General features: G+C 50.2%; 6 protein-coding genes across 6 annotated transcripts; 2 read left to right on the top strand and 4 right to left on the bottom strand.

Moving 5' to 3' along the window:
• Positions 1–1,794: 1,794 nt before the first annotated feature.
• On the bottom strand, positions 1,795–4,109 carry rtt106 (putative negative regulator of DNA transposition (Rtt106)). Its single transcript, XM_040812596.1, has 4 exons — positions 3,549–4,109; positions 3,141–3,488; positions 2,728–3,084; positions 1,795–2,668 (listed from the first exon to the last, which is right to left on the bottom strand). The coding sequence occupies exons 1-4, from the start codon at positions 3,682–3,684 to the stop codon at positions 2,112–2,114; spliced, it is 1,398 nt and encodes a 465-aa protein (XP_040668705.1). The 5' UTR covers positions 3,685–4,109; the 3' UTR covers positions 1,795–2,111.
• Positions 4,110–4,741: 632 nt separating this feature from the next.
• ASPVEDRAFT_29483 (non-specific serine/threonine protein kinase) lies at positions 4,742–7,640 on the bottom strand (the record flags this gene model as incomplete). Its single annotated transcript, XM_040810229.1, has 4 exons — positions 4,742–7,113; positions 7,163–7,310; positions 7,367–7,484; positions 7,558–7,640. 4 exons carry the CDS (start codon positions 7,638–7,640, stop codon positions 4,742–4,744), a joined length of 2,721 nt encoding a protein of 906 aa, XP_040668706.1.
• Positions 7,641–8,998: 1,358 nt separating this feature from the next.
• Positions 8,999–10,491, bottom strand: cdc43 (protein geranylgeranyltransferase type I subunit CDC43; the record flags this gene model as incomplete). Its single annotated transcript, XM_040806982.1, has 5 exons — positions 8,999–9,144; positions 9,195–9,303; positions 9,359–9,738; positions 9,795–9,840; positions 9,901–10,491. 5 exons carry the CDS (start codon positions 10,489–10,491, stop codon positions 8,999–9,001), a joined length of 1,272 nt encoding a protein of 423 aa, XP_040668707.1.
• Positions 10,492–10,813: 322 nt separating this feature from the next.
• Positions 10,814–11,625, top strand: ASPVEDRAFT_133349 (uncharacterized protein; the record flags this gene model as incomplete). The annotated part of the gene is made up of 3 exons (XM_040807024.1): positions 10,814–10,951; positions 11,027–11,464; positions 11,554–11,625. The coding sequence occupies 3 exons, from the start codon at positions 10,814–10,816 to the stop codon at positions 11,623–11,625; spliced, it is 648 nt and encodes a 215-aa protein (XP_040668708.1).
• ASPVEDRAFT_706251 (CFEM domain-containing protein) lies at positions 11,598–12,951 on the bottom strand. The gene is made up of 3 exons (XM_040816085.1): positions 12,511–12,951; positions 12,289–12,421; positions 11,598–12,177 (listed from the first exon to the last, which is right to left on the bottom strand). The coding sequence occupies exons 1-3, from the start codon at positions 12,595–12,597 to the stop codon at positions 11,876–11,878; spliced, it is 522 nt and encodes a 173-aa protein (XP_040668709.1). The 5' UTR covers positions 12,598–12,951; the 3' UTR covers positions 11,598–11,875.
• An 868-nt stretch (positions 12,952–13,819) lies between these two features.
• On the top strand, positions 13,820–16,481 carry ASPVEDRAFT_42490 (putative MFS transporter). The gene is made up of 6 exons (XM_040812597.1): positions 13,820–14,307; positions 14,383–14,519; positions 14,588–15,460; positions 15,511–15,919; positions 15,968–16,135; positions 16,196–16,481. The coding sequence occupies exons 1-6, from the start codon at positions 14,265–14,267 to the stop codon at positions 16,264–16,266; spliced, it is 1,701 nt and encodes a 566-aa protein (XP_040668710.1). The 5' UTR covers positions 13,820–14,264; the 3' UTR covers positions 16,267–16,481.
• The last annotated feature ends 22 nt before the right edge of the window (positions 16,482–16,503 follow it).

The following is a 16,503-nucleotide window of genomic DNA, read 5'->3' on the forward strand; positions in this document are numbered from 1 at the left end:
AAGGTATGTCTTACAGAGACGTCCGAGATGTACTATGCTATACCATTCATGCAATAACCCAAAGTGTAGACGGTATAAGAGACAGGGACTCGGCGACACCGAAAGCGAACAATGACCGGTAACGCGAGGTATACTCGATGGACAAAATAGAAGGGAAACAAAGCCGATGAAACGGGAGAGGACGGTGAAGCTAATCGAGGACTCTTTCGGGAGTCAGTTCGAGGGCTCGATTCAGGGTGCGGCCGAGGTGTCGGATGGCAATTCCCCAGGATGGAGAGGATAAAGAGGAGTGGCAGATTCTAAACGGAGGAAGCTCCTAGTAATCTGCACCAACTGCGCGGCAGTGGAAAACTGCAGCTAGCAGTGGTTGGATAGAGGCCGAAGGCGGATAAGGAGAGGAGAGGTAGTAGGTATGAAGGGAAAAGAGAGGAGAAGCAGAAGAGGGAGGTCGATGGAGATCGACGGAGGACGGTGAGTGGGTAGGGGGAGAGGAGACCTCAGACGACCGATGCAGGAAAAGGAAAACGAGGCGGAGTGACAAGAGAATCCGTGAGGGAGAGGCGAAAGGGCGAGAGGCGAGAGCGAGAGCAGGAGAGGAATGAGGACGCCCGGGATGCTGCCGTGGACAGGCTGGTACGGGCGAGACACCAGTACCCGACCGGGCTGCGCTGTTTTGCCCTGGTTTTCTCGCGCCGTACGGTAACTTTGGTATTAGGTATCACTCAATTTGCCGTGCAGGGGTACTGCAGCTACAATATTAACAGTCTGTGATTTAGATTGCATGCCAGCGACCGTTGTCACTCTGACAATTAGGAGCAGCCCTTGACCGCATCAAATTCTACGACAGAGAAGAATGTGTTGGCAGCGGCGGGATCAAACAATTCGCCTCGTCGCCGGCAGTGCCCTGTCGGCGTTGAGCGAAAAGCGGACAAGCGGTGTTGGCTCGATCAGAAGCTTTTCTCCAATTAGCCCAGTTGATGACGATCTTGGCAATAAGCTCTCGGTTGTCAGGAATAATCGCTCTGCCTGGTGGATGATCAGTTCAAGCCATATTATTCTCCTGGAGCCCAGCCAGTGTAAGGGATGCTGGATCTGTGCTGTCCACGGGTTACTGTGGTGACTATCACAGGAGAGCCTTGCTGAATTGACTCAGATTGGAATGCGTCAATCTGCCAATTACGATCCGGACCAAACCCGGGAAAACTCAGCAGTGCACCTGGGACAGCTTCGACCCTTTGACACCTGGAGACGAGTTTTTTCTTTTCTTAGCACGCTGCCCCTGACCAGTGAGAGCTGCACTCAAATGGCCAGATTCGCCGTGGAACGCCCATTACCAAACGATACCGCTAGGGGTCGTGATTCCATGTTATTTGAGTAGTGGTTTAGCCCTTCCCTGGTAAGAAATGGTAACCCGTTTACGGGCGACTGACGGTCGTTTGGCATCATCGCCCGGCTGGGTCTCCATAGTTAATCTTGATTCCCGTCCCTAATGCCTTGATTGAATTATTGATCGCGGGTTGTCTTTGGCGATATCATTGATCCTCCAGCAGGTTCAAGATTCAGGTACGGAGCACATTGCAAAGCTGACAGGCGTACCTGCTTCAACTCCATTTGCATACAGACACATACATCGCCCATCGCCCCCCCTACGTCCTCCCCGCAGGGCTTTGGTTCTCCATCTGACACGTCTACAGGAACTGACCCACTGTTTGATGGTGCGCCCAATTGGGCATTTGTTTTGGGAGATTTTGTACGACTTCTCTGAGTTTGAAACTGCATTCTGACGAGTTGTGTATGGAGGAGAGATGTCAGCTCGCCGGCATCACGTCCCATTTATTGTTACCGCTGTGGCTCCTTGTGCCGTGGACGGGTAGATGACTCGTTGTCCATTGTTTAGACTACGTGGAGATTGCTCACTGCCCAGAGATATGGATTAGATGGCCCCATCTCCGGCCAACGGAAAACCAACAGGCTAAGAGCAGGACCCTGCCAGCGGATTGACAAGCTTCGAACACACATGTCGGCTCTAACGGCTGAATCTAGGACAGCATGACGGTAAAGAGCTGACAGCATGCACCTCATGCATATAAATGTACACTGCAATTTACAAGTTACAACTCATCCTCCGAGACGTTTTCCGCTTCGCTCCCGAGTTCGTCCGCCACTATGTTCTCGTCTTCGACATCCGCATCTTCTTGACCTTCATCCTGGTCACCGTCTTCCTCACTACTAGAGCCGCTTCCTTCGCTCTCGCCATCGCTGCCGGGGTCGTAATCCTCTTCATCCTCGTCTTCTTGGTCTTCTAGCTCGCGATGTGCCTTTTGTAGTTCACTTTCCTCAGCGTCTTGCGCGTCAGCCTCGGTGTTTTCTTCCGTCTTCGCGCCGTTGATATTGTAGCGTTTCGCGCGTCGAGCATCCGCGAGACTAGCGTCCTGTAGGCCGTGTGTTTTGATGTAAGCATCAATACCGGAGAAATCCGCCTGGTCGATCATGGAGAACTCAAATTCCTGCGTTGCCTCGCTGTCAATAGCGCGCGCCACGACATTCAAGTTGAACGTTCGCTGGAGGACAGAGGTATAAGAAATCGAATCAACGTTCTCGAATGCGAAGAAAAGCAACGGTTTCTTGAAACCGAAGAATATACCGGTAGACAGGAGGAATAGATAACCTAAGCGGGAGTGAAATCAGTTAATGGCCTCATCAATTAATTTTGCAAGAACTTCGTACCATCCTTGCTACCACGGAATGCCTTGACATGGTACGCCTTTTCTCCCTTCCTATGTGCCTCCGGTATCGCGCTGGCAAACTCCCGCGCATCCGGGCGCACCACTTGTATATGCGACAGATCGTCATTTAGCACCTTGCGAACAAGAGCCTCGGCCGTCTCGCCTTCCCCATTCCCAATCTGCTGGCCCTGTCCCGAAAACGCAGATTTAGCAGGCCCGTCGTTAACCGTCCACACAATTGTCTCGGGCGTAGATTCGCCTTCAGGAGGTGGGTTTATTCCATCGGCGAACTGGGGAATGATGCAAAAGTTGAATTGTTTATGGTTCTTTTCGGGGACGGGGAGACACAAAACATGTTCTGCACAGCATTAGCAGGTTTAACCCCAGGGAAAAGGAACCTGGGGATTATCATACGAATTCTATCCAGCGGGACACCGAATTCCACCTCCTTGGACGTCTGGTTCCGAGCTCGCAGATACTTGTTCCCTGCCGTGAGCTCCAGCGTCAACTTTTTCCTTTGCGGAATCGCGAAAGATACATCCTGCATGTAGAACTGCAGAGCCTTGTGTGTTTTCAGATCGGCCAGCGATTGAGTGGCCCCAGTCCCAGCTCCCGAGGTACCATTCTCGATCTTCCTTTTTTTGGCGACCGGCTCGTCGTTGACAACCTCGATGGGTTGAACGGGGTTCGCGCTTCTCGTCCGTAGGCTAGAGGTATACCGAGCGATATCTTCGAAAAGAGGGACATATTGAGGGGTTGACCCTGGAAAGAACACAATTAGATCATGTTGCTGACACGCGGGTTTGGGAGAAAGTTACGCACCGATCGCATCGTAAACTCGTTTCTTCAGCGCGGGTTCGGCACCAAAGGCATCTTCAATTGCTGGGATTTGGGTGTGTGTTTGTGCTGGGGGAATACTATGTGTCGGAGGTGCGGAGTTTATCGTGGCGAAAGCCATGTTGGTAAATGGCGCCCGGATGTAAGTTGAGCGCCGGTCGAGGTAGAATGGATAAAGATACGTATACGGTGTGGTGTAGTTATATACGACAGAAGAAAAAGATTAATCAAAGAAAAAGGGATGCGGATGGATGAATGGATGAAGGAGGAAGGCAGCTCCAGCAAACGTCTAGGGGCCTGTAAGTGCTTGGAGGATAACACTCGTTTATTCGCTCAAATAAATGGAGCCAGAGAGGGAGGTTAATGCTCTGTATCTTTTGCCTAGTTAATTGACCTAGAAAGCAGCCCGCGATCTATGCCCAGCGTTCGACATCGCCCAAGAATCTCTTGCCGCTTTAACATCCAGCCGTCTTCCCAGGCAGGTACCTCTAATGAGGTCAACGACAGGCCAAAGGCTACCTAGATCCAAGGCTGATGACTCCCGCGAGCTCTGGATGGCTTAGTCTGCTCTTTTTCTCATTCCGAGGTCTTCACCACTCCCCGTTCAAAGTCTCTATAACATTAATAGCTAGAAAATATCTGCTTAGTATACTCAACATGAAAACCAAAGGCCCAGTTCTAAATCTATGTAAACGGCAGAATAAACAGATAAACTGCTACAGGTGTTATGCCTTGTGCCTTCTCTAGGACCAGCCTTGAGCAGCATTGCTTTCACAGATGCCGGGCAACAAGGTATGCTTGGAATCACGGCTGGAATAGGCCAAAGGAATCTCCAGAAATAAGACAAGTGAGAAGATAGGCACTAGTACATGGGCACACTCTGAGATGTTCAAAATCCGATGATAGAATACAATGAGGAAACCGAGGGGTATATGGTGGTAGAGGCCATGTACTGGCTCCAATGATGAAGCGCAAAATAAGAGGCAGAAAAAGAGTAAATAATGAGAGACGTGTACTACCAACGTGTTTGAAAAGACGGGCCCATTATCATTTGCGCAGCTCATAAATGCAAGGAGGGCCAAAAAAAAAGACAAAGAAAAAACAACAGCCGCAAAGGGGGTATATAGTGCAAAACGAATGGCTAACAATACTGACGGAGTACTTGGGAGCATGAGGCTCTATTTCGCAGTCGGGGTTTCGTCGGTGGGATTCAAGCTGCGTTTCCCGGAGACCACTGATTTTGGAGATGTATTCATAGCAGTCTTGTCAGCATTGCTTGACCCGACTATGGGGTCTAGTGACTTTGCTCTGAGCGAGGAGGAGCGCGGAGGCCGAAGAGGGCTTGAGTCAAGCTCGGGAGCAGGCTCAAGAATAGGCTGGTTGCGTCCGGGTGGATTGTCGGAGGTTTGGTGTTCTGAGCTAGCCATGCCAATCGGCGAAGCCGGCTCTTCCTCCGTTCCAGTAAATGTATCTACTTCTTCGTATTCGTCCTCTGCGTCCTCTTCTTCCTCAATTATTTGGCTCTTCCGTGTCGCTGGTCGAGCAGCTTTAAGGGAAGCTCCATCAACCTTGGCTTCTTCGTTTGGATATTCTGATGCACCCATTCCACCGGACACCATCAAGTTAGCTGTGTGCACCATTGGGCCCTTGAAGGTAGTCCTTTTCCGCCGTGCAAAAACAAGGCTTGAGGATGGAGAATACAACATCGGCGCAGGGGCAGCTTCGTTGAATGACGAATTAGCTATACTGTCGGAATCATCCACGTCCCGGAACCCATTGTTGGGATTTCGAACCAGTCGGATGTTGGAAGGAAAGCGCGCGGATGCACCGGGGGTCGTAGGAAGCACCTTGACCGAGGTGTGAGGAGACTTCGCAGTCCGAGCCGTGGGTGTTGATGCAGAGCCGATACTGTTGGAGGATATTGATGAAGCTTTCGAATGGGAGTGACCATGGTGGATGCTTCGAATGGACGAGACTGATGAAGATGTTGATTTGCGACCCCGTAGGCCAGCTGAAGATCGCCGATACGAGCCTCTCGGGGTGATCGGGGATGGAGATAATGAGTTCCGATGACTCGCATGGCTGGTACTTACTGGCCGGGGTTGCCGAGGGTAAGAGTGACGACGATTGGGGTAAGATGCGCTACTTGGGGCCAGACTGCTTGCATTGGATGCACGTTTTATCTGGGTTGGAGTCGTGAGCTCATTTGGCTGGCTTGGAGTTGAAGTTGTCAAGGTAGTCTTCTTCGTCCCTTCCTGGCCCTTTGCAGGACTTAGCTTCTCGGAGAGAAACTTGCGAGACGACGTCCCACCCGACGACTTTGGATGGGGTGATTTTGCCCTTTTCGCAGATTCCACAAACCAATGCTTCAATGAAGCCAACTGACTGATAATGGGGTACTGGCGACGATTGGTGCGGCGCCTGAAAATTCCACCATGCTGTGCCAACTCTGGCTGAGATGCGCTGACATGCAATGCGCTTGGACGTGAACGCCTCCGATCTTTGGGTGGTGGCACTGGGGGGCGACGGCGGGTGGAGCTATTGGAGCGGATTGAGTCTTTGTCGGCTGGAGGGGGGGTTGGTGTGGCAAGTGGTGAAGCCTGTAGAGGTGGCTCCGGAAGCATTGGCAACTCAGGAACAGCGAGCTGCGAAGGTAAGCTTCGGCGATCCCTACGTCCACGCTCATGAACCGGAACAGTTGAATGACCCTCTTCATCCACTTCAACTAGTGCAGCAGATATTTTTTCCAGGCGGCTGCTTGCTGCACTTAGACGTCGGATATTCTTTGCTTCCGCATCACGCTCTCTCCGTTTCCGTTCTCTCTTGGCCTCTTTCCGCTGCTCTTTCTCTATCAAAAGAGCCCACCAACCGGCTAGGGCGTCACAGCGTTGAGCAAGGACACTGTCCGTCACCTCGTCGACATTAATTCCTGCGCTTTTCATTCGTTGTAAGGTAGTCTTTTCCAAGGGTGTCGAGAATGGCGGTGGACGGGGAAGCTTCAGGATTGCTAGCTGCTCAGGAGCGTGCTCAGAAAGGAATGAATGTGCTAGAACGTCATTTAGACTAGGTCGAAGAAGGGGTCGTTTTGAAAGAAGCAAGTTGATGAGAGCCTTGGCATCGTCGGGGAACTTGTCATTGAAGGCCGGCTCCTCGCTCAGGATCCGTGACTTAGTAACCTGGTCGTCATCATCATCGAACGGAAGCTCTCCTCCAATAAGCGCGTAAAGTATAATGCCCAAGCTCCAAACGTCCACCTTTTCCCCGGCGTATTTCTCAGCTTTTAGCATTTCAGGCGCGCTGTAGCATACGGTGCCGCAGAAAGTTTGAAGATAGCTCGCTTTGCCCTCATATTCCCTAGTGAAACCGAAATCACAGAGCTTCACATTTTCGTGCTTGTCCAGGAGGATGTTCTCTAGCTTCAGATCTCGGTGAACACACGATTTGCTGTGAACGTAGGATACGGCCCCAACGAGTTGGGTGAAGATCTTTTTAACCTTGTCGATGGGTAGCGGGCCATTTCGTAGAAGATAGTTGTACAGTTCGTCACCTGCTATGTATTAGATGGTTCAACGGCCGAGTCATCCAAATGCGGTTCATACCTGGACAATATTCAAGTACCAGCCAAACAAGCTTTTCAGTCACAATCACTTCGTAAAGTCGCGCAATATGAGGATGGAGAAATTGGCGATGGTGATGGATCTCTCGAGCTAGATTTGTATCCTCCTTGTCCGACGATTTGAGCACGACCTACACGTAATCAGCAAAGTCCTCGACAGCCGATCGAAATCAAGGCAATAGTGTACTTTCGAGTGGTTGGTAAGCTTATGCGAAGCAAGGTAAACTTTTCCAAAGGAGCCCTTTCCAATCAATCTGCCCAGTGTATAGTTTCCAACATGTCGGAGGTCTTTCGAGGAGAATTCTCTAAGTGGTGGGGATAGTGGTTAGTGACAGTCTTTGCGAAGGCGCTATAGGGATAGATGAAGGCGGGTCTTACTTTAGTAACTCATTGTAGGACTGGGCAAGCTTCTCCTTTTGTTTCTGGGCTTGAACCTCCGCTCTTGTTCTGGGAGGCGGCATGTGTCTCGAGGGAACCTCCGCCTACCCTGAGGAAGTCCGCGGAGTGGGATATGCCTGTGACGTGTGAGAGTATTGGCTCACCGATCGATTGTGAATATTTCAAGGTTGCCATTCAACGATGGAGAGGCAGAACCCAAATGAGCTGTGTGTTTTGGTGGGCGAGATGTTGTTCGAAGGGGCGGGCAGCGAGGTCAAACGGGGTCGAGTCCGGAAGGCGAGGGGCGATCAAACGGCAGAGGGCGGAAACAAAAGGTGGAATTCTTATGAGCGGTTTGGGCGAGGACAAGGAGGTGGTTTCCTTCGCGATTCGATCCGAAGACAAAATATGTGGCAGACAATGAGGTTGGGGTCGCCGTCGGCCGAGGATGGCTTTTTTTTGCGGAAGCCCGGGAATGGGGACAGGAACAGGAACCAGCGCGGTGGCGGGTACGGGGCAAAAAGCACCGGAAATGCAGCCGAATCTGCCCAGCACAGAATATATTAAGAAGTATACGGTCGAAAAAGGCCGACAGGAAAAGAAAATAAGGAAATACGGGCGCGAGAGGGAAGATTCAAGCTCCGTGCTACTGAGGGGAAGAATATTAAAAACGGGCTTAGGATGGACGAGATGAGACGCTTACAAAACCACAGCTAACGGCGGTATCAACAACTTGGTTTCTACTTTAATTTAACCATCGTCGAGATTGGTGGAAAACGTGGGCCGTTTCTGTCAGTGTGAAATTAAGATTGCGATCTATGAGCCATGAGGAAACGGCTTGAATGCTCTTATCGGAGGTCGGGAGCAGCGCAGCCGATTGATATCCCGCGACCTCGACGAAATCGCATTCTAGTGTACTCATGGGAGGTTCAGTAATGCAGTGACGACTAGCAGTAATAACGCCTGCCTACGAGAAAGGAGAAGAGAGTATTTTGTCCCCGAGACCTAGACTTCTCGTCCGTCCCGTGGTGGATTCTCAACCCCTGAATCGAAGATGTGCAACTGCTTCAAATTTAGCAGCGGACGTTGATGACATATCTCACTAGTTCTCACTAGTCTGGGGCCGGTGGACGGCAGGTTTGAAGCTGGCAGGTTTTCATTTGACTGATAGTCCCGCGCCGGTGTTGATTGGTCTGCTTGCTGATCGTTCGAGACGATTGCATCAGAGCTCGGAACGTCAATGAACTACACCATACAAGCCGACAGCCGTTGTGGAGGTGAGCTTAAGAGTCGACCTGTCGCCTTCTCGAACACACTTCGAATTCCGCATCAGGTCTCCAATTGGATGCTTCGCCCAATCAATGCTTATTCCAGTGGCTTCTGGGATTTGTTATTGCAAGGGAGGGTATATTGGTTCTCTATAGGGTCGAACCTAGGCAATTTATTCCACTTCCTGCCACCACGGCAGAGTGTGCAAGTGTTGGATCGTTCGATGCGTAGCACAAAGCGCAGGATCAACACTGTCCAACCCTTGTTCACTTTGGAAGGCGAGTGAGACCATCCCAAAATAAGAGTGTAGGAGATCTGCTCACAAACGCTGTCAGACAATGAAAGGACACAAAGGATGCCTAACACACCTGGTAATTCCCCAACGCCTTTTCCAAAACCTCCAACAAAATGCTGTGTCTTTTCTAACAGATATCGTCTATTTCGGTCTGCGTCAACCATGGGGAGTTTGCCTAACATCTGCGATTGGGCGTTAGCTGAGTTTCTGCGGTTGTAGTTTCGCGGTAACGCTCACCTCCAAAGTTGCTGAATTCCAAAATGAATAGCAAGTGTCTGCGTATTTGTTACTCCGCCCGTTGAAGCCAGCCCATTGCAAAGAGCCTTCAATAGGCGCTAGGATACTAGGGAGCATATCAATGCTCTTGTCTAGGCTGAGACCATGTACAGCGTCTGATAAATCTTGGACATTGCTATCCGCTGGGTTTTCCGTGTTGGATGGATCTTCTTCATCTTCCTCGTCTTCGTCACCTAGTTCCGCCGTCTGCCTTGCGACGAGCCAGCGGACAAGGGATTCGAACTGTTCAGAGCCAGATGTAATGAGAGGCACCTGCCCCGAACAGCTGGATAGGCGATCCAAAAATGTCAAAGTGTTAATCGCGCAGTATGTATGCCCAGCTGGAGATACACAAATAAGTAAAAATCGGAGATCAAGGGGACCAGTCTTGACGTACAGTGTGATTCACAATGTGGCCCCTCCGCCATTCCACCGTCGTATGCCTACAAAGTATTAGTAAATGTTAAGCGCCGAGAGCCATCAAGAAAAAAGGAATTTCTCACCTGACAGGACTCAATGAAAGTAACCAGGCTATCCACATTTATATCTTCGACGCCATTTAAATCGACGTCCCTCTTCCCCTTGAGTATATATCTTGTACCGGCAGCGAAGCAGCAAAAACGCAAGTCACCGCCACCTTCAATTTGGTCTTCGGGACCAAGTACTTCGCCAAAGCTTCCATTCGGACGCTGCATCTTGGGAAGCCAGTTCAAACACTCGGTCCGCTTAACCCGAGATAGGTCATCCCCAAGAATGAGGAGAATGACCAGCGCAAAGAATGTTGAAGGCACATTTGCCGGGTCCCAGGCTTCATTTTCTCGTGTTCGGTTCTCTGTTCCAAAATCTGTTCCTGTAAACCCTCGGAAGCCGCCTGAGGGAACCTGGCAATGGTATATCCAATCGATGTACCCTTGCCTCTCCTCCGGGGTTGTTTTGGCCCGCAGAGCGCCCAGAACATCTAGACCAGAGACTGTGAAGAAGGCGAGGAGCATGCGATTCGAGTCATTGGAAGTATATAGACTCGGCAGGAAAGTTTTGAGACATCGCAGGAAATAGGTGATATGGCGATCTTTGTTGAACACAGCTTCCGACATGGCCAACTCCCAAGGTGTCGTAGTGGAATTTAAACGACTCGAACGAACCGAGAAATGCAATTAGCAGACGGGTGGATGCGCAATGGATGTTCTGCAGTCTCTATCGCGGTCTCTATGATCTTTTTTGTGTCGTTTGCCTTTGCAGACGTTTGAATATCGGAGAAGCACGACCCCACATCTCCGATAGGGAGGAAAAAAGGCACCGGTGGACCCGAACTGGAGCTTCATCTCACCATAACAATTAACGGCCAACCTCACACAGCAACCTACCATAGTCAATTGACCAACTTCGCCTGTCTTATTTACGATACCGCTCCCCAAAATGGGCTTTCTATCCTCCAAAACCCTGATCAAGGGACACGCGGTCTTCCTTTTCACAGTCGCCGTTTACCTCACCAAATCTCCCGAAGTCGTCACTGAAAGCGATGTAGTCTTCATGCTGGGAGAGCTCCTACGGCTTGTACAGAACCCTCTCTCACTCCATCCGTCCATACCAGTTCGAAACAAATTCCTAACGAAAAATGGTTGAAAACAGGACTCGTCAACAACTCCATCCTCCTCCCGTCCCCAATCACCCTTCGCCATGTGCGGCATCCTCCTTGCCGCCGAGGCTCTGGTAGACTTAATTCTCATCACGAAAATCCCACACTTAAATGAGATTCTGGCCATGGCCGAAGCCGCGCGACGAGAAGCTCCCGGAGCCGTAAACGGTCTGGAGCGCATGCGTACCAACCCGTTCATCGCGCGTCTTACGACCTTATACTCTGAAATCTGGACGCTGCTTTCTCTGACGAGGTTCTGTCTCTTCTTTGCTGTCTCGTTCTTCATATATCAGAGCAAACCGGATGCGGGGAAGGCTGCTGTGGACCATGCTGTCCGTGGCTCTGCGTCTAGGGAGCCTTCGGGGTTGGATCAGTTGAAAAATAGGGTGGTTTTTACGTATGGGTTCATGGAGATGATGTTTTGGTTTTGGGTATGTCTATCTTTTGACTCCTCCGCTTTTACAACTGTTTAATTGCTGGCTGGGGATTTGTTTGGCTAACTCTTCTGGTAACTATTTAGATTTACATAACGCTGCGCGAAGAAAGACAGGAGGTTTCGCAGCGGTTTGCGGAGCGAGAGCGTGATCAATAGACTCGACTTATTTTCTTCTGGTTTCTAGGCGGCTAAGGAACACATGCACAGGATGGAGTTATTTGGTTTGATCATTAAAATGGCATTTTCCACATTAGATTTGCGTCGTGTTTCTCCTTACTTTGAGTAGAAGGAGAACATAATAAATACAACTGCATTACATCGTTCGATTCCAGTCCTTTCCGGGCCCGTTTCTCATTCCGACATGAAGCATGATGAAGCTACCATTTGCAGACGGGCCGCTCTTGGTCTACAACATGAATGCAACACCAGCGACAATACCAGCAAGTGCACCGACCCCTTTCCCCTGGAGAAGTGCTGCACCATCAGTTGCCTCGGGATCAGCGGGGGTCTCGGACGAGCTGGGAGTCGCGGACTGAGAAGCTGAAGATGAGGTCTCGGAGGCATCTTCACTCGCAGTGCTAGTGGTTGCAGTTCCACTGGGGGTGGATTCAGTACTGGTAGCGGTCGAGCCGCCAGCGCAAGTGGCAGACTGGGGAAGATCGGTGATTCCGGCACCACCGCAAATGCCATTGGCGAATTCAAGGGCCGCTGCAGTGATTGACCCATGTTAGCTAAGTTCATACACAAGCGCACACGAGGTAGGATCTCCCCCATATTGGTCGAGAACAGGGGCTGGTGGAATTTGAAACTATGACATACCATCCTGGTCATTGGAATCGCAGGACTTTCCGACGCAGCAAGCCATGTCGTCGACAAAAGACTTGGTCTTGCAAATACATTCGACGTCGATCAGGCTGCATGCCGAGGGAATAGCATCAGTGGCGCAGCTTTGCTGTTGTCTTGTTAGAAATTTGTAATCTTCCAAGCCATTGTAGATAGGAAAAGCTGAGGATTGGCTATAGAGACGGGAGTGTGACTTACGGCACAGGACGGAAGGCCACTCATTCCCTGAGCTGCAGCAGAGCCCAGGCAAGCGGCAACAGCGAGGGCGAGGGACTGAAGCTTCATGTTTGCTAGTTTTTAGATGGATTGGAGCTAGGGAAAGGTTTCGGGGCGTTCAACAAGTTGGACGGTTATTTAGCTGGTGGGGGAAAGGTTGATGAGGGAAGGGGAAATGTGAAAGTGAAAGTGAGTGGAAAAGGACTTGACCTCGAGCAACACAAGCTTTGAATAGGTACCTATCCTTGTTGATTCCCCGCTTACCACAAGCTCTTCCAGCGTTCAGGAACAGGCCACAGACCACCTAATAGCTGCCTGCGGGTGCTCGGCATGTATAGCAATAATGTCGAGAGCCCTACTGATCCAAGTAAAGTTCCGTCATATGCTGCTTTATTGTCCCCTTGCTTGGTTGATATTCTGGATTTTGAAGCATGCCCTTACGGACTTCGGTTACACGCTGCGTAAGTGCGCATGGTATGACGATGAAGATCAACCAATGCAGCCTATCCAGATTCACACTATAAGCCAAGCTCGTTACAACCTGACAATTGACTGCTATGGAGAGACTGAGTGTCTACTGCGCTGTTGGTCTCTAGTGGCACACACAAGGCGTGCGATTCTAAGAAGCCTTCACTCAGTTACAACCCCCGGGCTCTGATTGAGTCCTGAAAGTGAGGGGTCAGCTGAAAGAGGAACATTGCCAGGAGCTCGGGCTGGAGAAGAAGTTGAACATGAAGTGCAACCTAGAGAAGACATGCAGCCAATTAGCGCCACGGACTAGTTGGTGGAAGTTGCTGCTCGCATCGTTTCAATGCGATTAACTGCACGGGACCCCTGTACAGTCACGCCTCCCCGCATACGATTCGTGGAAACAGCCAGCCAATTCCAGCTTCCCCACTGCCGAGCTTCCCCGTGTTCTTGAGGGCCTACAGCTGAACCCCTCCAGGCCTCGGTACGGAGGTGGACTCTTTCCGCATGTTTCTGCATCCTGAGTGGATTAAATTTTGTGTTGCTGATCGGTATGATGATGTTGAGGGCGGGGCTACCCTTGTAGTTGGGAATATCTGGACATGCCCCCTGTCAGGAGAAAATCTTTCCTTCCCAGGGCATCCTCATTTCAGTGCCCAGGTGGCGGAGATGAGGAGGTGGCTTGATAATAGTATCGGTTGGCGCAGAACTGGGGGGGAGAGTGTTGAGATAATATGACTATCATGGCTGTTATTACTACTCGACTGAAGAGCAGCATTTCACACACGGGAGCTTCAAGAATTGAAGATTACAGAAGAGACCGTATTAAACTAGATATCTGTAGTGTTCTATTGTTGAAGGTACAAGGTGCGATACAGTGGCTTGACTGCTTGCCACGTCCTCGAATCACAAGATGCAACACAACAACCTGACTGCCTCAACCTCCGCATCCTTTCCGCTGTTGGGACCGCGAGCTTCACTGAAAAGTGCTGAGACCGCAGACAATCCTTGCATTTTGCTGCGTCATCCTCTTGGACGTTCCCCTCCTTTCTTCAACTGCCCCCCACCTCTGACCTGTATCAACAGAGAGAAATATCAAAACTAAGTCAAGCTAGACTGAAACTCTATCGCAGCATGCTCTCGCTTACGTACGAGGGTTGGATCTAATCTCATTATTAGATTCCCCGGCAATCCTCGAAGGTTAGGTTGTTGCTCTCCATCCAATATCTTTTTAGCCAATTGACCCTGGGTGGGCTTCGATTGTCAAGATGGGTCTCGGCATTGTGGACGTAAAAAACCGCCAGGTTCCAGGTACGTTGCTATTGGACTGCCGAGAAGATTCGTATTATCTCCAGTTAGGACTGACTTTGTGATAACCTTAATCAGGAACTGTTGACATCCTTGAAAAAGAACGCTCCACAGACCAACCCCCTGCTTATTATTCGAATCTGAAGTATGACCGCTCCGGACCAGAACCCATACTCCTAGTACCACAGCCAAGCGATGACCCGAACGATCCACTGGTACGCCCAAAAACATTTGCAAACATACATTGACATTTGATATCACTAACCGAGGATTTGTACGGTAGAACTGGCCGTTGTGGAAGCGCGACTTGACCCTCTTCGCGCTCTCTCTCGTGGCTGTTCTCTGCGCGACAACTAGCTCCGTCATGGCAGCCGGAACTGTGACGCTTTCTCGGTACTACATGGAAAGCTTCATGTCCATCGCTCTGCTCACTGGATATCACCTCTGTGGAACCGGAATCGCGGGCATCCTTATTGTACCGACTGCTCGAGTATGGGGCAAACGCCATCTCTTCGTGCTTGGACATATTTTGATGGTGGTGAGCTGCGCATGGGCTGGTGGCAGTGGGAAGAACTATCAGAGTCTTCTGTGGGCTCGCATCTTTCAAGGCGTTGCCTTGGCTCCATTCGAAGCCTTAACAAACGCTGTTGTTGACGATCTGTTTTATGTGCATCAACGTGGCAAGAGAATGGCCTTGTCCAACGTCGCAGTTTTCGGAGCTGCTTTTCTCACACCAGTTGCGGCGGGTAAAATCACGAAGACCATGGGCTGGGACTGGACATTTTACTTCATTGCTATTTTTGCTGCTGCTGCTCTACCTCTCACAATCTTCCTGGTGCCAGAAACAGCTTTTAGGCGGCCGAATTATCTGGACATGCATTCGGAACGCGTGCACGATCGAACTGGAGGTGCGCAACATGATGGATCGTACAAGTTCCAGGAGGGCGGTTTGCAGGAGCCCAAGCAGTCGTCGAATAGCAACGGCGAGTCGTCATACAATGTTGCTAGCGAAGAACCCGCGAGACAAAAGGATGTCCCTGAAAAAGTTTCATATCTTCAGACCTTGAAACTATTTAATGGGAGGAAAACGGACGAGTATTGGTGGAAACTCCTCCTGCGTCCGTTCCCGCTGTTTTTCCATCCTGCAGTCCTATGGGTAAGTCGCCCAAAAGCTCACCGAATAGCTGTTAATTCTAATTTAAACAGGCGTGCTTGATTCAAGGTGTCATCATCGGATGGACAGTCTTTATCGGTGTTACTTTAGCTGCTATTTTCATGAGTGGCCCGCTTTGGTTCGAAGAGGACAAAACTGGATACATGTACACAGGAGCCTTTATCGGTGCCATGGTGGGGCTTGTGTTGTCAGGATTGTTGTCCGACTTCATGAACCAACTGATGATCAAACTCAACAAGGGAAGATTCGAGCCTGAATTCCGTATCCTCCTTGTGATCTTCCAGTTAATCTTTTGTGGCATCGGCTTGTACGGCTTCGGGATCACTGCAAATGACGCCGCACACTACGGTTGGCTGCCACCGGATGTGTTCTTTTGCTGCGTCGTGATCGGGATGGTGATGGGCGCTGTCGCCAGTGCTTTGTATATCGTCGATGCTCACCGTAAGTGTTCAAGTCAGAAAGTGGGGAGCTGTCATTAACTACTATCAGGCGACATTGTTATCGAGGCATTCACATGCATGTTGATTTTCAAAAACATCTTCAGCTTTGTGTTGACCTTCTATACGTATGACTGGCTTGTGGAAGCGTACGTCCGAAAGCCGTTTATGGCAATTTCAAGTATCCAGGTGGCCATTTGTGTTCTGAGTATTCCCATGTGTATGTTTCTGGAACTAATAAAGCGATAGATTTTGTCATGCTAACTTGATTTCGAAATAGATATTTTCGGAAAATGGAACAGGCACTTTTTCTCGCGACATGACATTCTGAAGCTGTTAGGGTTATGGTAGTATGGTCCATAGCAAGGGGGAGCGACTTAATAGAAACAGGAGGGTCGTCGCTCTCGGCCGTCCGTTGAAGGACGACAAGCACTGTAATAATACTAATGGAGTTGTAGTGAAGTGTCTTGAAAAGGGTGGTGGATTATGTTCTTTAATCATATAGAAGTGGTACAATATATTAACGCACGGTCTGGAACGGATCTCCACGACTATCACGCATGAACTACCCACCTAGGTAAAAGATAA

This window comes from Aspergillus versicolor, assembly GCF_001890125.1.
Source record: "Aspergillus versicolor CBS 583.65 unplaced genomic scaffold ASPVEscaffold_5, whole genome shotgun sequence".
NCBI lineage: Eukaryota > Fungi > Ascomycota > Eurotiomycetes > Eurotiales > Aspergillaceae > Aspergillus > Aspergillus versicolor.